Raw genomic sequence first — 22,637 nt, 5'->3', positions numbered from 1 at the left:
TAGATAACGCCATTGAAGATGAAAAAGTTTGGTTCAAGGCACATTTTGGTCATGTCCAATAACATTTTGTTATGTGCCGTCGAGTAAGGAGGACATTTATTCAGATAGTCTTCCAATGCCTTGAGTCCATCGCAATGTTTTATCGATGTATATAAGGATGAGACATCCAAAGTCATTAAAATCACTACTTGCTATCCCTACTTGTTAGGTTACATGAAAATAGTTTTGCCCAGATTAGGTGGGGCCTAGGGGGGGGAAAAACAAATAGTATCCCGGTTGAGAGAGGTGTCCGCCAGGGATGTGTGTTAGCTCCCACCCTCTTCTCCCTTTACATCAATGGGGGGGTTGAGCGTCTTCGGAAACATCCTTCAGATGAACCATCCCTGGCTGGCGAACGTATACCAACCCTCCTCTTCGCGGACGATACGCTTTTAATCTCTAAAACCCCCATAGGCCTCCAAAGGCTCCTAGACAACTTTCACTCCTTTTGCACCAAACGAGGCCTGGTAATCAACACAAGCAAAACTAAATATATTGTGCTGAACCCTCCCAAAAAACAAGTCCGCTCTCCTACTCTGAACTTTTGGAGAGGGTAGAGGTCTTCGACTATCTTGGGATACGACTTTCACATAAAATGGAATGGACCCCACACTTGGACAAAATGCTGTTAACTCATAAGAGGATCACAGGAGCTCTCCTGAAAGAACAACGCTCCTGTATAATAAGACCAATAGCTACAGTCCTTGAGATCTACTCGGCCAAAGGGGTCAGTTCTGCTCTCTATGGGGCCGAACTTTGGGGGCATCCATTACTGACGCTTTGCCAAGATCAGAGAGGAAATTTTGTAGAGCGATTATGTCTCTCCCGCAGGGCACTCCTACAGTCCCGCTAATGTTGGATTTAGGCTGCCGCCCAATTGATGACCTTGCAAAATTACGTCCATTATTGCTATGGGCACGCCTGTGGCGTGTGGAGGAACTCAGCAAATATGCGCAAGGCCTAGCAGAAATCATGTCACTACCAGGGTGGCACAAAATTAAATGGTTGAGAGATATGAAGGTGCTGCTAGTAAATTTGGGCCTGAACGAAGCGTGGACAAATAGAACCTCACCCCCGAAGTTAGCTCTTAAGAAACTTTATTGGGACTGGATCCTTCTTCAGAGGAACATTAGTACCACCACGGGTAGACTTACGGAGGACTTCCTGAAGTTCAAAGATCAACCTAAACGGGAAGTGTACCTTGACATCATTGAAAAACCTTTCGATAGGGCTTTGTACTTCAAATTTAGAACAGGAACTCTTCCCCTCTATTCTTTTACTTCACGTTGGAAATCTCGTGCACAAATTACAGAGCTTTGCCCAGCATGCCTAGATAAACCAGAGTCACTGGCTCATCTCATGTTTGAGTGCAGAGAGTATACATTACCCAGGAGGGTTTGGCTCAAAAACTTATGTCGGCAGCTGGGTACTTGGAGCCACGCGGCTGCAATCAGGATACTAATGTCTGATAGCCGTGCAACCTACGTTTGTGCCCTAGCCAAATTTTTATCATGGGCTTGGTCCATTCAAACCAAAAGGCTAAAATTGACTGTTTCATTTTATTTTAAATTGACTGTTTAAATGAACTGCCTTATGAATTGCCTTGCAAATTTGTAAAAACTAAATGAACCAAAAGGCTAATATTGACTGCTTAAATTTCCTTTTAAATTGATTGCCTAATGAACTGTTTTGTCAACTTTTTCTAAATAGGTTCAATCTTTATTGTACGTTCACGTTTGCTTTTAAAATTGTTGCATTGTGATTTCTGTGTTGCTTTTATGATAACTTTTTATCGAAATAAATCCTTTTTGACTTTGACTTTGATTAAAATCATGTCTTCCTCCCAAACAAAACGCTCAATTTTGCTGAGGAAATCAAATGAGTCTTTGACATAGGAATTGAGAGTTTTAACATGACCTTGAAGAAAAAAGTCTACATACTTGGAGACATGTTCCAAAGAGCTATCAATAGCCGAAATTATTGATCGGCCTGGTGGTGTGTCAATGTTTTTGTGAATTTTTGGGATTAGATAAAACGAGGGAATGACTGGAGGTTCTTTTTTCAAATAGCTGAACTCCTCATGTGTAAGGAGCCCCGCACTTCTCCACGCCTGCAATTTGTGGTATTGATCCACCCACATGGCTTTTACAACTTGAATGTTGCTCCTCCGATAACAGTTGGTGTCATTCAGCTGTGATTCCGCCTCCTTTAGGTACATATCTTTGGGCCAAAGGACCACATTGCCGCCCTTGTCTGCTTGTTTCACGATAATATTGTGATCTTTTTGTAATTTCATTATTAGTTGTTTGTAACACATGTTTTGTTTGGATATATAAAACGTTTTCTTGTTAGTGGCAGTGTATAGTTTTTTGATATCTTGTACCACAATCTCCTGAAAGGTGCCCAAATTATCGTGAACCATGACTGTTTGGAATGTGGATTTTGCTTTGAATGGTGTAATTGAAGAAATCCAATGCCCCCTGGTATACTCCGGACCTCGCTGACTGTCACCTCAAGTGTAGGCTTTTGGAGAGAGAATGGAGAAAAACCTATGATCCCACGTCCAGATCCATATACATTCTCCAGAGAAAGCAATATCTCTCCAATATAAAAAAAGCAAAAAAGGCATTCTTCACTCTAGCAATAGACTCAGCTAAACAGAAACAACAAACGATTTTCAATATCGTAAAATCTTTTACTCATCCCAAAGCACTGGCACTTGAAATCCCCCCTCACAAGCCCTCTGTGATCAAATTGCTGATTTCTTTGAGGAGAAAATTAATAATATCCATAAGGACTTCCCCCCTGCACCCATTCCAACCCAAGAACCTGACAACTATTCCCTCACTAAATCAATTCACAGCAGTCTCCCTATTGCAAACGCACAAAGCCATACTAGCCTGCAAATCAGGTGCTCCCACTGACTCCTGCCCCCCAGTCATCTTGCACCACCTTATTGAGTCCGTCAACCCTCTAATCAATGCGATTGTGAACGAATCCCTCAACTCCGGTATTGTTCCTATTGAGTGGAAGAAGGCCACAGTCAAGCCCCTCATGAAAAAGCAAAATAAATCCCCTACTGATTTGTCTAATATGCGCCCAATCTCACTCCTCCCTGCGCTAGGCAAAATCACCGAGCAACTAGTCCATGAGGAATTAAAGAATTTTGTGGAAAATCAATGTATCCTGCACCCACAGCAATCTGGCTTCCGCCCCGGCCACTCCACAGAAACCGCTTTGATTGAGTTGTCAGACACCATCAAGTTCTTGCAGGATGAGGGCAGGCAGGCCGTCCTCATCCTGCTCGACTTAACCGCGGCCTTCGACACCATCTCACATGCCATTCTAATTAATAGGATGCGCGAGATTGGTGTCTCGGGCTCCGCGCTTGCTTGGATAACTTCATTCTAGTTCAATCGCTCTCAAACGGTCTCCTTGGGCCCCTTTCTTTCTGGTGAACGATCCATCACCTCAGGGGTGCCCCAGGGTTCCATCCTGAGCCCCCTCTTTTTTAATGTATACATGGCCCCCCTTCTCACGTTGATCGAGTCACATGGGATTCTCGTGACATCCTACGCTGACGACACCCAGCTTGTCGTCACTATCGACAAAAGACTTCCGGACGCTACCATCAGATTCCAAAACTGTCTGTCAGAAGTCTTTTCCTGGCTCAACCTGAATCATTTAAAATGCAACAGCGCCAAAACAGAAATAATTCCCCTAGGCAAAGGCACATTCTTTTCCCCCAAAGACTGGTGGCCTCATAACTCCGAAGCACCACCTAGCGCGGTCGCTTCAGCCCGCAATCTGGGCGTTCAATTTGACGCTTCCCTCAGCTTCGATGAGCACGTGCGCATTACCGCAGGGCGCTGTTTCAGTCTGATTAGGCAATTAAAGAAATTTTTTAATTTTCTGCCTATTACAGCCAGGAAATCAGTCGCGGTGGCGCTTATCCTCTCCCGGCTGGATTATTGTAACGGCCTCCTAGCAGGCATCAAGAAATCCTCTCTGAAAAAACTACAAAGTGTTCAACATGCAGCAGCCAGGCTTGTTTTGAAACTCCCCCGTAGGTCCTCGGCCTCTGCAGCCCTCAACGCCCTCCATTGGCTGCCCCTCCATAAGAGAATCTTATTCAAGCTCTTAGTTACTGTATTTAAAGCTAACAGGTGCATGGGACCATCCTACCCGACCAAGCGCTTCCAGCGTTACACTCCAACTCGCTGTTTGAGGTCATCTGGCGCCAATTTCATCTCTGAACCCCGTATAAAATTAAAATCCAAGGGTGGAAAGACCTTTTCTTTTCTGGCGGCTAAGGCTTGGAACCGTCTCCCCCCCAACCTTAGGCACGCTCCCTCAGAAAGCCTATTTAGGAAATCCCTGAAAACTTGGATTTATTCTCAGTCCGATTCCTCAGTTCTCGCAGCTATTTGATCCATGCCCCCCATAGTCGACCTTCTGTGTGCTCAGCGCCAAGATGCTCCCTCCGGAGCGAAAGCAGCGCTTTACAAATGCCAATAAATATCAAATAATCGGTTGCCCATTGGAGGTGTGTGGTGTTCCCATTGCATTGTCTCTGGGATCCTCGTTCTGTTATTCCCAAATAGTTTCAAAAGTGGCCTGACTTTGGCTGATGGTCATGTGAGGACTTGGTGCCGTCTCAGGAGTGTTTTTCTTGGGATGTTGTTTGAAAAACTTTTTAAGTTTCAACTTGTGGGTAAATCTATAGACATCCATGCGTGTGTCAGCATAGTTCATGTTGCACGGTGGACAGTATGAAAGCCCCAGATTTAACACAGCTGTCTCCGCAGTTGTCAGCTTCAAGTTGGAGAGATTAATCACGGATTTGGATTTGTTTTCTTCTGATATCGTTTTTAATGGCATTGCCTTGTTTGATTGTTGCCGCTTGAGGTTCCGGGCACTGCATTTCCTGCGTTGCCAGCGTTTGTGGTTTGTCCGCTGTTGTTTGTTCCATAGGTCTTGTGCGAACTTAGTGTCTTGCGTCGGTCCTGGCACAGACAGTGGACTTCTTGAGCCAGGGAAAGCTTTGTAAACCCCAAGTTAGCATCACGAGTGGGGTCTGACTCTGGATCACTCTCTGCAGCAGAGCTCAAGCTTGAAAATGAGGTTGCTGGTAACAACGTGTCGCCATTCGCCTGTTGATTTGTTTTGTTGATTCGTGCCTTTGCTTTGACCGCCTCATATCTGCAAGCAAACGTAAACACTTGGCCATTTAAATAAGCGACTCGATCTCGTTCAAACTTGAAAGCCTTTCTTTTTTTGATGACTTTCTCCTCTTTGGTCAAACGGTTCATCATGCCTGTTCTCATTTTTGTGACTTGATCAGGCACTTCTTTTTTAGAAATTTCTCCTTCCAGGATGTCAATTTCTTTTTGTTTTATATATATATATATATATATATATATATATATATATATATATATATATATATATATATATACATATATATACATATATATATATATATATATATATATATATACCAAATGCAGCCTTATACACACTAGAGCTGGATAATGCTATAAGAACTTCCCATTATATCATAAAGAATACATGAGAAACAGGGAAAAACAACAGCAGAACATGTTTAAAAACTGTTTTAATGCTTAGCACTTTGCACAAACTCTCAGAAAGGACTGAAAGCATTGACAGCTCCCAGGCTGCATTGCAGAAACATAGCATAAAATGGCTGAAAAGCTAACTCATAGCAACATAGCAATAAACGGGCACTGTACCTTTAAGGCAGTCATGACCCCCAGCTTCCCATCATGCCTCATGGGTGACAGTTAGGTCAGTTTTTCTTTGCAGTGACTGAAAAGCCATAAAACAAAGGGTTGACATTACCTTTAAAAATACAATAATCCTTTGCCGGGGGAGGTGGGAGGGTTGCTTATGACTTTGATGAGAATACCCCTGGAAGAGAACTAGGATTACAGGTAAAAAACTAATCCTTCTCTTCCAGGGGATCCTCATCAATAGTCATAAACACTAGAATAGAATAGCGAGCCTCACCTCATCCCCCTGCGGGCAAAGGAAACAGAACGGTAAATTAACCAACCAGCTCAGATAACTAAGCTCAGATAGATATCTTACTATCCGAATAGATTCCTCAAGGAGGCCTGGCCTACTTGAGTATCCGCCCTGGAATCAGATTCTAGACAATAATGCCTTGTAAAAGTGTGAACCGATCTCCAGGTTGCTGCCTTGCAAATCTCCGCCATTGGAACATCATACAAGAAAGCTACTGTGGCCGCCTTTCCCCTAGTGGAGTGTGCTTTAGGAGACAACAAAAGGGGTTTATTTGCCAACTGGTAAGCCAATTTTATACAGGACACTATCCATCTTGAAATGGATCTCTTGGGAGGCTGGAAAGCCTGTTCTCATGGCACCATAATTCAAAAACAATTGATTCGATTTCCTTATACCCTTCGTACCCTCCAAATAGATTTTGAGCACCCTTTTAAGGTCTAAGGAGTGGAGAGACCTCTCCGCAGGAGTTGCGGGATTGGGAAAAAAGGATGGTAGGGAGATGGACTGATTAATATGGAAATCAGATATAACCTTTGGCAAAAAATCAGGGTGAGACCTTTACAACTACCCTGTTGTGGTTAAACATAGTATATGGCTCTTTAGCACACAGTGCTTGGATCTCACTTACTCTTTGCGCGGACGTTATTGCCACCAGGAAAGCGGTCTTCCATGACAGGTGCTGCAATGTGGCTTTATGAATGGGCTCAAAAGGAGGACCCATCAATCTAGACAGCACTAGATTCAATTCCCAAGGAGGGGAAGGAGTTCGAACAGGGGGATACACCTTCTTCAACCCCTGTAGGAATCCTTAACCACCTACAATTGGAAAAAAGAAGTTTGGTTGGGGGATTTTCTGTATGCCGTAATGGCTCACAAGTGAACCCTGATCAAGGAATATTTCAAACCCGCTTTGGCCAAATAAAGGAGGTAAGGAAGAATGACCTCCTCCTGCCCCTTTGTAGGATCAAAATGATTATGAACATACCATAGGTAGGATCTCTTCCACTTAAAAACGTACAACGCTCTCGTGGAAGGTCTTCTAGCCTCTTTCAGGATGTACATGCAGTACTGCTGCAGATTCAAGTGTCCGTATTGTAGGACCTCAGGAGTCATGCTGCCAAGTTCAGTGAAGAAAGGCTGGGGTGGAGAATCCTTCCGTCCATTTTGGTCAGCAAGTCCGCTCTGTAAGGCAGTCTCCTGTGGGGGAGTACCGACAACTGCAGAAGGTCCGGGTACCACCACTGACACTGCCAGTCTGGAGCCATCAGAATCATCTTTACGTTGGATCTGATGAGCTTGGAAACCACCTTCGGGATCAGAGGCAGAGGAGGAAAGGTGTAGGCAGAAGTCTCTGACCAAGCCATCAAAAGCGCATTCCCCCCTTGTCCCTGGACGGTGGAATATGGATGCGAAGGCGTGGCATTTTTTTCTTTTGTCGTCTGCAAACCAATCTATTGACGGACGACCCCACTGTTGGAAAAGATCTGCCGCCACCTCGTCGTGTAGCACCCAGTTTGGCTGATCTTCGAAGTGCCGACAGAGAGTCTGCTCGCATGCTTTGCTCGCCTGGAAGATGCACTGCCACGATGGAGAGATTCCGAGCCAGAAGTCAGTGCCAGATCGCTTGAGCCTCCAGGGATAGAGGACGAGATCCCGTACCACCCTGTTTGTTTAGATAGTACATGAGATCGTGTTTTCGTTTTGGATCAGGATCAAGTTGGATGTGATCGATGGCCAAAAAGCTTTCAGAGCCAGATGGACTGCTAGTAGGTCCAACATGTTTATATGGTAGGACTGCTCTTTTGTGGACAACTGGCCCTGCATCTGAAAGCACCCCATGTGCGCCGCCCCATCCTTGCAGAGATGCATTTGTTATCAATGACCGCACTGGAACTGGTTGATGGAAAGGGACTCCCACCAATAAGTTCTGCGGCCGAGTCCACCACGTGATGGACGACTTTGCTGCTTGAGATAGCACAATTCGGTCCTTCCAGCGACCAGTTGCTTGGGACACTTGTCCTCTAGATCTTGCTGCAACGGTCTCATTCTCAGCCTGGCGTAGGGAATGAGAAATATGCAAGAGGCCATTGATCCCAGCAGAGATGCCACTTGCCGGACTGTTGGGCAATCTGTCTGGAGCAGAGCTATGCACTCCTGCTGCATTGAAGAAAGTCCCTCCTCCAAAGGAAACGCTCTTTCTTTGTTTGAATCCAGAGTCGAGCCCAAATAATGGATTGTCTGGGTGGGACGGTAAGCGGACTTCTCCATGTTCACATGAAGCTCCAGTCTGCAGAGCAGATTTAGACAGACTTGAAAGTCGCTCCTTACTTTTTGAGGAGATGGCCGTTTGAGGAGCCATATCGTCTAAGTAAGGGTAGACAAACAGACCTTTTCTGTGTAGGGGCACCGCCACCACTGCCATGCACTTGTTTGTTGTGCTCCGGGGGCGAGCACAAGTTGCACACTTCGTGGGGGTCGGTGCGCGGATACTTCGTGGGGCACCAAGGACAGAATTTGAATGATGGAGTCCGTTCCATCGACTGCGAGGTGGACTGACTTGGTTAGGCCGGAGGGCCTTCCTGAAGGTTTCCGAACAAAACTGAGTTTTACCTCGATGGATACGATACACAGAGAAGTGGGAACATGTTTGAAAACAATACCGACGCGGTAGAGTGGATTGCGCAACAAAGGGAACCTTAAGAACGGTATTGAACTGAAGCGCAGCAATACACATCCAAACCAGATGCCGGAAAAAAACTATCTAACAATGGAGTTGATGCCCATGCGCACTATCATCGAAAGGAGGCGTCACCTTACCTCATGTATGGAAAGACTTCTTCGTAGAAAAACAACTTTGAAACATTCGACCCAACACTAGATGGTCGGAGTGTGCAAAGCATGTGATCTACAGCTCACATGCCTCAAACAGACATTTTATACAACAAGGGGCTTGCAGCCCACCCATTGCTTAACATTTGTCTGCTTCATTGCCACACTTATTTGCTACCTTCTATGTGGCCAGCATGTGCTGGCTTTACTTCCCCTTCTTTTGCCTGGCGCATGGACAAAGTACTGATTGCTTCAGCTTGATTGCTGTTCTAATGATCATGCTTTGATTGATGTATTACTATTATTTTTATTCCTTTCCCGTCATCTTGTTGAACCACTTGCCATTTATAGTTGTGTTTTACTGTATCACACACACTTCAAAGAATCCCTTTACTCCTTGGAAATTGAGATTTAATTTGATAACAGTTATCTGCTTTATTGTGACAACAGATGTTATCTGCTTCCAATTGTATTTTCACTAAGACATGGGCACAATTGCTTTCTTTATGCAATAAGATTTTTTGCCAAATGACATATAGGTTCCTTTTTCACGCTTGGAGAGATTAACTGATTTGATCAGAATCAAGGTGGTGCTGAGACCTAACAAGCACTGACAAAGCAAACAGGTCTTGCCTCTGAGGCTATTAGCTCTACCATTGCTTTTTGTGCATGTTATACAGCATGGGCACCGCCGACTTTGGCAAAGATTTATGGCCATGCTTTATAGCAGCATGACTGCTTTGCAACATGGCTAAAAATACTAATAAAAAAAAAAGACTAATGCATCCATAGCTAATGCACTTTTTCAATAAAAGAGTGCATTAGCTATGGCTGTGTAATTGTGCTTTCTTAAATTATTTTTAGTCACACTGGAAAACATCTGCACTTCTGTACAGAATGGCTACAAAACAGCGACATAGAAACTAGCTCTAATAAGCAAGACCTATTGGCTTTTCCAATGACTGTTAGGTGCAGCCTTTCTGAAACAATTCATAGCCATCCATCTCTTACTCATCAGTAGAGCTAATGCTGCAAATCTTCTCATCCTGTGTGGAATCCTTTTCACATATCCTAGCAGATAGGTTAAATCGTGCACCTGTTGCCTAAAGTAGGCCTGATGTATACATTTATAGTGGAGCAATTTGTTTCTTTGGCTTGTAGAAACTGATTTTGTCTGTGTACAACAGTATGCATTAACATGGTATACTTAAGCTTAAAGTTTCTGTATAAGAATGGTGTTTGATGCCAGGGTCTGTTAATTTTGGAATAGAATACCTCAAATTCTTCAGTGCCGAGATCTTGTCATAAGCCTTTACGGAGACCTTCGGCTGCATTACATAAAATGCCCTGGGGGAGAAACTGGCACATGCCCCCACTTTTTGAACCTCCATGGCAAATGGGTATTATAGAAGGGGCAGCAGAAGCTTGCACAGATTGCACTGGTAATACATGTGAACCAGTGTAATCCTATGGGGGCATTCCCTTTTTCGCATGGGGTTGTGACCCTTTCAAATGCAGAAACACTTTTCCTCGGTGCCCAAACCATAATAAAGATGTTGGCGCAGAGGAAAAGGAGCTGTCAGAGAATGCACTGACTGTGCACCTTAAAGATGTAGTGCACATTCAGTGCGCCCCCAAAGGCAACCCTTGAAAGGGGCAAAAGGGGTCAACATGGCCTCCCAGACATCCCTCTAGAGGCGGGTTCAGTCATTCACTGCACCCGCCTGCAGGGGGCTCTGTACCCTTTTGAGAGGCGGGCCATGTTGTCAAATGCAAAATGAAAGACAGACCTGCTGCTTCAAATAGCTAGCCTGCATTTCTCTAATGTGCAGTCTCCAGAGTAGAGTGGGGGTTGTGACTGCCCTTGGGGCAGCAAATTAACAGCAATAGGGTACAATGATCATGTCTGCGGCCAGCACACCCACTTAAAGATGCAAATCAGACAAGGCCAATGTGCCCTATTCATAATACAGCCCCATATGTTCTTCTGCCTATTTTGGTCTATGTTTAGAAGTATTATTCTTAGATGGCTTTATGCAACTTGTTAGTCCAGCAATAGTGATCTTTACTTTGGGTCTTTTTTAGTATGTTTTCAGCGTCTCGTCTCCAAAATGGCTTTAACTTTTGGCAGCACCAAGGGTTTTGGGTTGTTAGAGTATTTCTATTCCAGAAGCATGCATCTCCTTGCCAATTTAATATTTAGGCTTACCCGTTTCATTAATGGTACCCAAGCCCAACTGCTCAACTGATATAGTACCATAGATCAAAAAGTTTGTCTTTGAAGTACAATAGTCTTTGGCTGCTAAGATGCTTAAACTTTGCACAGCTTATCCAAATGATCCTTTGGTTAGCGCTGATTACAAACAAGATGTGCATCCATCTCAGGAAATTGCCGATTGTAGCATACAAAACAAGCACAGGCATAGCCAATAGGCCTCGCCTTTGGGACTTCAAAAGTGTTTAGCTAGAGCTATTGGCGTACCCACTGTATTTAAGCTATGGTGAAGAGCAGTGTGTCAGCTGGCAATTATGTCAGCCTTTTGAAACAAGAGACAAAGAAATAAATAATGGTTGTTTGTTGTTGATTGTGAGATAATGTTAGCAAGAGCAAGAATTAGATACTGTGTGTTATATTGAGCGTGAATGTAGGAGATATTAATTGAAATATAGGATGAGTGTGTGGGTAAATGTGAGATTAAAAAAAAGAAAGACGGTAGAAGAGTGAAGACTGAGAGACAAAAAGAGTAGCTTACCGGAAAAATAAAAAGTGAAAATATCGAAATTAGAAATATATATAAAAAAAAACTAGACATAGCTTTTAATTGTTGTTCCTCATTACAGCCTGGCTGTCTCCACCTTGTAGCTCCGTGTAAACATGTAAAAGTGTAAATGACTGACATGGAAGTGAGATAAACAGAGAAAAAATAAAGCCTACTGACCCACAAAGATTAACTGAAACCTGCGTCTCTACACCAAATGTAGTCCCAGAAACGTTTGTTTTAATGTTTGTAATAATTCTTCTCCCTAAAACGAAAAACCTTAAGACTTTCCTTTTTTTGAAATTTCTTATAACGCAAACTGAAGCCGAAGGAATTTGCACACTTTATACAAGCACCAGTTACATTATTTAAAAAAAAGCATTTATTTTTCGGCAAATGGAGATTAAGTAATTTGCCCAAAAGCTTAAAATATGGAGCCTTCCGCCAAGATTTAAACATAAGTTCCCACTTTAAAATTCATCGGACCCCCTACTTTCCTCTGCTCCTTACAGACCAGTGTTGTACAACTACCTTATAAAGGGAGCCTGGTGTTTCACTGATCTGATGTCAGAGAAGTGAAAAAATGAAATACTTTTTTCACTGCTTTGATATGAGAGCAGTAAGTGGTACTGAAATGGTGTTCATAATCTTTTTTCTAAAGGAGAGCCATACAGATCAATGCGGTCATACGTTACGTGCATGTGATTCAACGTTGTGCATGGAAAAGAGTAACAAATGCAGTTTTTGTGCAAATAAGAAAAGCCTGTCCAATATATCCTTAATACAGTAGTGGGCTCGTACAAGAACTCAAAGGAAACCATGTTAATATGAAGCCCAAGTAAACAGGCTTACAAACAATTTTCGAAGCCGCAAGAAGGCTGACGGGAGACCGCTTCTTCCTGAAACAGATATACAAACGATGGCAGATAAGACACAATAGCTCTGAGCACTTTCGGTCACATTTTACAGAACTGAGAAAAAATGTCAAGTATTGAAAATGAAGGCGGGGTACTATGGGGCAGAGAGCAATAGCAGTTACCCGATTTACAAATGCAAAATTCAGCAATGCATAAACATAAAAATCAACAGAAGCAACCTCACTGAAGACAATGTCGTTCTGCGGCTCTGAAGATTGAACAATGCGCATCTGCATATTGGTCACAATGCAAATAAGACCAACAAGTACAAAGCACAGTGAGTCAACACAGAGGGATATTTAGAAGGAAGTGAGGAATGACTCCTTTGGAGGACCTCGAGGAACTGGGCCAGGGACCAGCTCCGAGAACAGCTGTAAGGATGTGGGGACTCCACTTTCATGCTCTTGTGTTGTACAAGGAAGCAGCAGAGTAAAATTAGTATGGTGAAATAAGGAAGGAAACAAAGCGTAGAGGGAAAAGAAAACATTTTGGGAGGTTGAGAGAAAAAAACGCAAGAAGGTTCCATCAGTCCACCAATGAGGCCATGATAGCGAGGAAGTGAGCCAGAGACAGGCAAAGGGCTTAGAGTTCTACAAATGAAAGCTGTCAAGAGATCTCGGGGGAGCTCTCTGTAGAAGAAAGCACACTGGTGGGTATGACCAGGCCCGCAAGAATTACGCGATTGTGATAGTAAAGAAATACTGTAACGAAATGTGGTGCATTATGCCACAACATTTACCTTTAATTGCCGCATAATTTTCTCAACCCTGCCGGATAAATTGTCTCTCTACGAAACGTTCGGAGGGAGATAATGCAACTCTCTAATCCCTACTGCACACAGTGGCACAGGCACTGTCATATCAACTCAAACAATTAAAAAATAAAAAAGGATTTGACATCTCAAAAGAAAAAAAGGATGAGCAGCTGGGGGCCATGAACCTCCAGCTCCGTACATCATCTGTTTGATGCAACGACTAAAGTGTGCAAAGCTTTCCATAATTGCAGAAGTACAGATATTCAAGTCAAGTCAATAGCACTTTATTTCGATTACTAAAAATCATAAAAGCGATCACACAATTATATTAGACACAAGAATATTAAAAACATTAAAATATATACATATAAAATGTAAAAAAGACATAAAATCAGGTATTGGTAATGGGCTCGTTCAAAAGTTAAAAAAAATCTCAAAATTCATTTGCAGAGGGGTATAATCAGTTCATTGAGAAGGGGATATAATCAGTTCTCCAGTTGCCTAAATGCCACCCTCTTATTCTTATTACGGACAGCAGCCACCAGGAAGCTGGCAACCCCGAACATCACCTTCGGAGTGCTTAACATTTGTAAAAACATCAGTGCTGGTTTGACCTGGGTGAATCCCGCTTCTCTTAGTATTGGCACTAGGTATTGCTTCCTGATATCCGAGAAATGTTGGCAAAACATAATAAAGTGCAAAAGGCTTTGGGGAGAGACACTATCACAGCTACAAGGAGGTGTAAGGTCCGGTTTCCCCCCACACACAAGAAATACCCAGGGTATATTGAACAATACTTAATCTGAATCTAATCAGAAGATGTCGATGCTGTGGAATGGATACAATTCTGAGGTAAGGTTCTATATGTGGAGTAGTTTTTAAAACATAGTTAGATTTAACAAGGGGTTTATACATCTCCACATATTCCCGCTCTTGTTCTACCATACTCATGAAGTTCGTTTTTATCCACTACAGATATTCCTAGTCAGGGAGTTAAGACCAATATGCCTTTTGAGGTCACTTGATCATACGACCACCGTAAAGACACAGTTACAGGTTATCCTTTTGAGAGACCTGCACGTTGCACTTCGGTTACCACACCACATGAATGCACCATATCACCTGTATCTATAAAGAACGCCATTCAATACTTATATGGAGGCTTTGTGCTAAATCTAGATCTACCACAAGTCACTCACTTACAAGACTTGGTTTGCGGACGAATGAAATGCAGCACTTTACCAGGCAGGGCATCATACCAAAACCCATTGGTTAATAACACTGCGTCCAAGTCTACATTTTTAAAGCGCCATGCTCAGAAATACGTAGTGATGCGCTATTGTCAGGGCTAGGTTTGGAGGGCAGTATGTAAGGAATACCTAAAGAGTATTTAATATTACCTATTTAAAGTTCAGCAATTTGCTGACACCTGATTCTAAGGCACTTTGACAAGTTGAGAACAGTAGAGGGGAAGATGCGCAGGCACAGTGATCTGACAGATCAGTGCAAGGGGACGAGCACACACGTGATCAAACAAATTATGAACAGCACTCACGTGCTACGTGGCCAAAGGGGGCCCCTCGCTCATATCACACGTGGTCAGAGCGGTCTGTCATAGAAACCTTAAGGGTGACCGGACACCCTGGAATGGGTGCACATTTAGGTGGAATGTCAACACAGGGAACTCTGGGGCTCCTTCCTCAGACTGTCGTGTGGTGGGGGGAGGAAGTGTGTGGAGCGCTGTCCTTTAAGAAGAGGCCGAGCAGCAGTGCGATAAGTCCGGATCGAGGAGAACCCCAGGCCTTCCCTTGCCCCTTCTGTTTCCTTGACTCTGCCATCTACCCGCAGCCTGCCGGTCTAGGCTCACCTCAGTCCCCGGAAGGGTTAGGGGCACAGCATCTCCCGACTCAGCTTGGCTCCTGCCCTGTCCCTCTCTGTGAACTGGGCTTGTGCGACTCACTGCTCCCGCCGCTGCCTCCTCTCGGCTCCTGGGACGGCAAGATGCCAGTGCTGCTGAGGCACAGGGGGAAAGCCACTTTCACTCACTGAGAGAGCAGGGACATGGGGAGCCATGGCGGGGGGAGAGAATTCCAGTGAATTAAAAAAAACATTATTAAACGTAACCCAAAATCACAACCCACATGCAAGTAATGGTAAAAAAAAAAGTGCCGCCACAGTAATTCTAAAACCCACCGTGTCACGCCGCCATTAAAAGATGCACTTCTGGGTGGGCGTAGCCAAAAGAGGATAGGGTGGTAACCAGGAAGGACTTAAAAGCCTCGGTTACAATCATAAGACACCGTTTAGCATTAGCAATGACGCAAAATGACGCACACCAATGGTAATTACGGACTGAACCGAAGGCAAAGTTCTTAAAATATATTGATTCTAAGAAGCCCTCGCAGAGCGTGCAGCGCATGGCACTTCAACGCCAGGCGAGACCTAAAAACTAATAAGTGGTTTGTACATTGACTGTCACTGCTCAAAAACTTATAATCAACAAAGTTTTTATGGATATACATACTTCAGAGTACAAAGTTTCTTATTTTCGCAGCAGAAACACCTCATCCCTGAAAAGATCGCATTAATGCGTGGAGCATTCTGGCGTGATGGTGGGCACCTCAGAAGTCTCATTACAGTCACTCCCATTATCTGGGGTACTCATCTACATGAAACCCTTGAGAAAACAAATTGTATTAATGTCCTCCCAAAAATACATTAAATGATGTGCACATCTTGCTAATTTACAAAAGTTTAATGCTGCAAACCTATAAAATCTGAACCCTGCTTTACTATAAGAAGACCCATTAGAGAGGCTACCCATACATTCCAAAGTCCAATAATAGAAAATGAAGACAATGCAAGACGTTATTCCTATTACCAAAAATAGGATATGTGGATGACTGGTGAGGTGTTTGCTATTCAGTCGTTGTAGAAAGGGATACATTTCCATGCAGATGAAATGTTATGACCTACATCAGAAATTAGTTTGGTCAATCATGATTATTCTACTAAGGGCTGGACTGGCCATAGCGGGCACAGGTTGTTTCCCCAGTGGGCACTAGGGTGGGGGCCGGTTTTGTTACCAGGGGCTGATTTTGCCACCATCCCATCCACCTCCCCCTGGGGGGCCAGCCGAGCTGTTTGTTACAGCTGGTGTCGGTTCCCAATCTAGCGGTGATTCCATTTTAAGGAGTAAACCTTTCACCACACTGTCCATGCATTTACACTTAAAGGAAAGGACACATTGATAAGGGCATTTTCTGCGTATTAACTAATTTTCAAGAAATTATATATGACATTTCTGAATCTTTGCATTGTCTGGTGTCTCAAAAGCAGGATGAAAAACAGCAAGCACTTTTGTTCTGTATACCTTTCTCTGTATGTCATCAAATATTTCAGGCGTTGGGTCTTCATTCTCCAACTTGTCTTCCAGTTTGGCTACCAAGTATTCTTCAACGTCAACTCTTGGCGATGCCTGCCATAGAAAACTGAATGAATTTGTGCTGGGTTTAAACCTCTTGACATTTATTTTATTAATTCATTCAAAAGAAAAAAATACAATGTTTGCTCTGTGTTTTAAAAATATCAAATTGGTCCAGTCTCAATTATTCGTCAGTTTGATAAATCACTACTCTGAATTTAAATGCACACATATCATGTTTTTAAACAGTGTTTATTGTTGTCAGTTTTTCAAAGTTAGAACATATAAGTAAGATTAGCCAGTTGCTTTCAACATCACAAAGTGGGTGCACATCAACTCCATATTGTTGTCCCTTGAACATCACAATCAAGTTTGCAATATCAATGTTCCACCCATACATGAAAAAAGTTCAAATACGTACCCCGTAGATCAGCTGCATCTTCTACCATAATAAATATTTCAGTGGTGCGATACCAACTGAAATGTATTAGGGGAGCCCCAGCTAAGTGACATCACCTCTTGGATGACACGTACATGTCAGTAATCCGTGAACTCACTGTGGGAGGATTGGTGGTCATCCAAAATTGCACAATGTCTCTACTGGCCACGGATAAAGGCGTTCACCTGGTTGTACTAGGCCGAAAGATATCCCCATTTTAGAACAGTCAGCCCTTTGGCCAAGTCCAAGGAGTGTGATGAGAAAATCATCCTCCCTGAAATCTTTCAAGTATAATCTAATTTGCTATTAGACCCATTTTCACCAGTCTGGTTATAGTATAGTACGCTCAATGGAGAATTTTGAACTATGCCAATCTAAAGCTAGATTGAACAGCTACCTAAAGTGGCTGCTCCTCTTAATGGGCTACGACCCATTGGTTTCTGTCTTGTTTTTTTTATGTCATGTGAATAATAATCTATATTAACTCTTCGTATAATAAAAATGCCAGCCTCCTTCAGGTTTGGCAACAGTCTCTGTCTGATGGATGGTGTAGGCACATGATGGTGCCTACATGATGCTTCAGAGAGATTATCCAGGACCAGTGAAATCCCACCCCTGGCCATGGGGCCTAGGCACGCTTCTGTGCCTCCCCCATTTGTGACGTTGAGCGTCAAAACTAAAGGTAGCCATAGACGCTGCAGGTTTATGCCCTGCAGTGCCTGTGGCTATGCGCTTATCAGTCAGTCACCCCACCCTTTTCGAACTTGTCAAAGAGTTGAGAAAGCTTGGGGTGAAAGAGCAGAGACTGAAACCTGGTCTCAGCAACTATGCTGGTTCAAAGTTTAGGTTTCATGCCCCAACGTCAGAAGCTGAAAGGAGCAAGAGTCTAAACGGGATCTGCAGCAAAGTTAGTAAAAAGAAAAAGCTTTAAAGCTTTTAAATGTGTACTATGCATATGGTTAAGTTTGTATGGAGTATCAGTGGAGAGTCAGCAATTGAGAATGAGTAATAGGAAGTTACATGTTACATGGTGGAAGCCTGCTCGTCTTAAATTTTTTTTAGAGTATGTATATATATTAATATTTTTATAACATCGAACACGTTGCAGATAATCACATTAATCATGATCAATAGAAATAATAAAAAGATGCAGTAAAATATCAAAAGAAAACACACCGCTAATATTCTTAAGTCTTTCTATATTTATATAATCCGCCACTACACAAACACCTATAATAATCGTCATCAACGTAGATTGAAACAATACATTCAACAAACTATTGAGAATAACCTTCAAAGGCACATTTCCAGATACTACTATCAGAGGGTAAATAAACCATTAAAACATTATGGTGTTCTGCAACTATTAAGACTGTGTGGGGCAATCCACATCACATTAATGGTGTGCAATTGTTCCTACCTTCTCAGATAAATACTGTTCATAGATTCCAACAGCAGCTGCTCGTAAAAGGCCTTTGGTTTGATTGGTTTGGTGCTTTCCATCTCTTTGCAAACTCTGCAGCACCTCCAGCTGCTGTTGTGCGGTTACCCGATACCCCTCCACTGTCAGCCAGAAGAAGAGATGAGCTTGGCCTCCATTTTGCTGCATGTAATCTAGGAAATCAAACAGAGTGATAGAAACACCATATTACTAGACAAATCTAAGAAATGTAAGATAAAAATGGCGTCCTGCCTGGGGTAGGCACAGCCTCACGTTTGTGGCACAAACAACAAAATATAAGATCAATCTTTCCAAATCAGTCAGTGAACTGAAAGTACATCTACATTTCAAATTTACCCATAAAAGATTGAAGTGCAACGTTGTCTACAAGGATGATATCCAAGGGGACTGTGCAAAGTTTTCCAAACTGTGCTGCCAGCTTCACAGTATCTATTTCCTGTAGGTGGAAACAGAACAAAGGTTATTTGTATACAGCACTTTATACTTCAGCTTAAATTAGAATTGACACTGCCTCCATGAAATCAGTCAGTGTGTGTACAACAAGCTGCCTCCAAAACATAATGCTTAGCAAATTTACTTCATGCTTTATGGAAATGTTTGTGTGTTACAAGGTTCAATCCACATATGAATTTATGACTTCAAAGTAGCATCATTCCCACCAATGTGATATATTAGTAATATCAAAACACAACCTTTTATCAATATGAGTGGCTGACAGAGAAGCACATTTCAATTAAAAAAACACAGGCTTAATTTGCACTTAGAAAGGAGGTTGGAAGACACTTCGGTCATTTGAACTGAATGCGGATAGAACATTTAAGATAAAAGATAGTAGTTCTTCGGATCACCTTGTTCCAGTGGATTAAAGTTAATAGTTGAGAGGCATTGAGGGCTTCGAGCTCACATCTGGACCTGGCCAATGCTATGGCTACCAAAAGTAAATATTTCATGAGAGGACCTTCATGTTGTATTAAGCCAACTGGACGAAATTCCAATGCCATCAGTCTGACCAGAAGCAGGAGGATGTTTAAAGAAGCAGGGGGGTGTCTGATCAGAGTCCTGTCTGGCATACCCCGATGACCTCACTGGCCAAAGAGAAGATCATTACCTTTTTTGGATAGGTCTCAATCAATCAATCAATCAGAGCATTTATATGGCGCACTACTCACCCAGAGGGTCTCAAGGCGCTTAGGGGAGAGGGGTCCGCTACTGCTCGAACAGCCAGGTCTTGAGTTGCTTCCTGAAGGCGAGGTGGTCCTGGGTCAGGCGGATGTGGGTCGGGAGGGAGTTCCATGTCTTGGTGGCGAGGTAGGAGAAGGACCGTCCCCCTGTGGTGGCTCTTCGGATGCGGGGGACGGCGGCGAGGGCGTGGCCGGTCGATCGAAGCTGGCGTTTGGGAGCTTAGAAGTTGAGGCGGCTGTTGAGGTATCCTGGGCCTTGGTTGTGTAGGGCTTTGTGTGCGTGGGTGAGGAGTCGGAAGGTGATTCTCTTGTTGACCGGGAGCCAGTGTAGGTCTCTCAGGTGTCCGGAGATGTGGCTGCGACGGGGGATGTCCAGGATTAGTCGTGCTGAGGCGTTCTGGATCCGCTGGAGTCTCTTCTGGAGTTTGGCGGTGGTTCCGGCGTAGAGGGAGTTGCCGTAGTCCAGACAGCTGGTGACCAGGGCCTGGGTGACCGTCTTCCTGGTCTCGGTGGGGATCCACCGGAAGATCTTACGTAACATGCGCAGGATGTTGAAGCACGACGAGGAGACGGCGTTGACTTGCCTGGTCATGGAGAGGGAGGAGTCCAGGATGAAGCCCAGGTTGCGTGCGTGGTCTGTAGGTTTGGGTGCGCTGCCTAGGGTGGGGGGGGGGCCAGCAGGAGTCGTCCCAGGCGGAGGGTGAGGATCCCAGGATGAGGACTTCCGTCTTGTCTGAGTTCAGTTTTAGGCGGCTGTTCTTCATCCATTCGGCTACCTCTTTCATCCCTTCGTGTAGGTTGGCTCTGGCGGTGTTGGGGTCGTTGGTGAGGGAGAGGATCAGCTGGGTGTCGTCGGCGTAGGAGATGATGTTGAGGTTGTGCTGGCGTGCGATGTCTGCGAGGGGGCTCATGTAGACGTTGAAGAGGGTTGGACTGAGCGAGGAGCCTTGAGGGACGCCGCAGATGACTTTGGTGGCTTCAGATCTGAACGGAGGGAGGCGGACTCTCTGTGTCCTTCCGGCGAGGAAGGAGATGATCCACTCCAGTGCCTTCTCCTGGACTCCGACGTTGCTGAGGCGCTGTACTAGGGTACGGTGGCAGACAGTGTCGAAGGCCGTGGAGAGGTCTAGGAGGATGAGGGCCAATAGATAAAGTATTTTCTGTGAAGAAAATTATGCAATACATTTCTTTCAGGTGAATCTCATCCACATGCCTCTGCGCTGAGCTCTGGTGGAGGACTCTTTAACAATCTGGTATGTCCAGGTTTGCTGCTGAGACAAAAAAGAATGCTAGCTCCTGAGAAATCTTGACATAGTAATGAGCCATTGTATGGGGTAGATGTTGCCGCCCCCCATCACGGACTAAGACCAGAGGAGGATATAGTGCCTCTGGTGTAACAACTTAGCTACAAAACTTGACCAGTCTATGTTGGAGCCACAAGGAATATCATATGGCCTGGAATTTCTCAGATTTTGTACGATATCATTGCAAACAAAGATGTTGGAGGAAAGCCATTTAAGAATCCATCCATCCAAACAAACCTCAGGTCACCACCCAGAGACACAGACCTATTATGAGAAAAAACTGGTTGCATCAGCAATTTAAGTGGATAACAGAGGCGTTACAACAGTGTGATCCTAGACCACAAAAATGAAGTAAAGGAGTTCCTGGTGGACCGCACACTGTTACGAAAAGTGGGGACACCCCTTAAGGCTGTCTGCCATGGTGTGCTCAGCTGTCACAGTGTGGGAGGCCAGCAGAAACATGCAATGTTTGATCGCCAATTACAATAGCTCCACTACCATCTGGCTGAGAAAAAAAGTAGGCACCAACTTCTTGCATCTCTAACAGGAGAGGGTGTGGCATTCTCCAAGACCATCACTACTATGGATCTCACCAGTGGAAGGAAGAATTTTAGCCCTCCTATCGTAGCTTTACAATGCAACACACTTATGCGGAAAGGATAAACCTGAACAGTCTCGCACAACTTGATGGTGATTTTGCCAACATTTGTTATGCTATGTTATGTTAATTGATTTTGTACAGCGCAACAGCTACCTGAAGGTTTCCCGGCGCGAAGAATGCTAAAGTTACAAAGGGGAAAAAACAGATGACTAGTGCAGATATGGTCTATTGGTTAAAAAGCCAAGTTTGTAAGTCCCTGCAGAACTTCTGGTACTGAGGTTCAATACGCAACGGGAGAGGCATTGAGTTCCAGAGTACTGGAGCCAAATAGGAAAAAGAACGTCCTCCCATTCTAGTTCTTTTGATCCTTGGGATTTGAAAATTATGTTGATTGGCAGATCGGAGAGATCGCGAGGGACAGTATTAATGCACTAGTGCCAGAAGGTAGTGTGGTGCTGCTCCTGCATTGATCCTGTGCATATAACTGAGAGTTTTGAACTTAATGCGATTCTCAATCCTCAACCAGTGAAGATCGCGTAGTGCAGATGAGATATATGTTCTTGCTGGGAGATAGCAGAGCATTCTGGTGGCAGCAAATTGGACTACATGCAACTTGTGTAACACCTCCTTTCCCGCTCCTAGATATAGAACGTTACCATAATCAAGCCTCAATGTAATAATGGCTTGGACTACCATTCTTTGAGTGGGCAAAGGAAGCATCCACAGTATTTTTTTGAGCCATTTCAGGATGACAAAGCATACAGAGGCTAACTTGCCAGCTTGTTGTCTCATGGTTAATTGGTCATCAACCAGGAGGCCAAGATTCCGGGCAGATTGTACAGGAGTGGGGGGCAGCCCCATTTGGACTGGCCAATGTTCG

General features: G+C 43.9%; 1 protein-coding gene across 10 annotated transcripts in view; it reads right to left on the bottom strand.

Annotated features, from left to right (window-relative positions):
• The window catches only part of SNX13 (sorting nexin 13), a 598,803-nt gene that overhangs the window by 264,003 nt on the left and 312,163 nt on the right, over positions 1 to 22,637 (bottom strand). For all 10 annotated transcript variants that reach the window (XM_086941899.1, XM_086941902.1, XM_086941894.1 and 7 more), the window contains 3 exons: positions 19,008 to 19,107; positions 18,630 to 18,823; positions 16,720 to 16,824 (listed from right to left, as the gene is read on the bottom strand). In XM_086941899.1, coding sequence (XP_086798025.1) covers positions 16,720 to 16,824; positions 18,630 to 18,823; positions 19,008 to 19,107 — 399 coding nt within the window. The remainder of the gene's footprint in view (positions 1 to 16,719; positions 16,825 to 18,629; positions 18,824 to 19,007; positions 19,108 to 22,637) is intronic.

The sequence above is a fragment of the Lissotriton vulgaris genome, chromosome 10 (genome assembly GCF_964263255.1).
Source record: "Lissotriton vulgaris chromosome 10, aLisVul1.2, whole genome shotgun sequence".
NCBI lineage: Eukaryota > Metazoa > Chordata > Amphibia > Caudata > Salamandridae > Lissotriton > Lissotriton vulgaris.
Note: the sequence above shows the minus strand (reverse complement) of the source record. Positions and strands in the feature narration are given on the sequence as shown.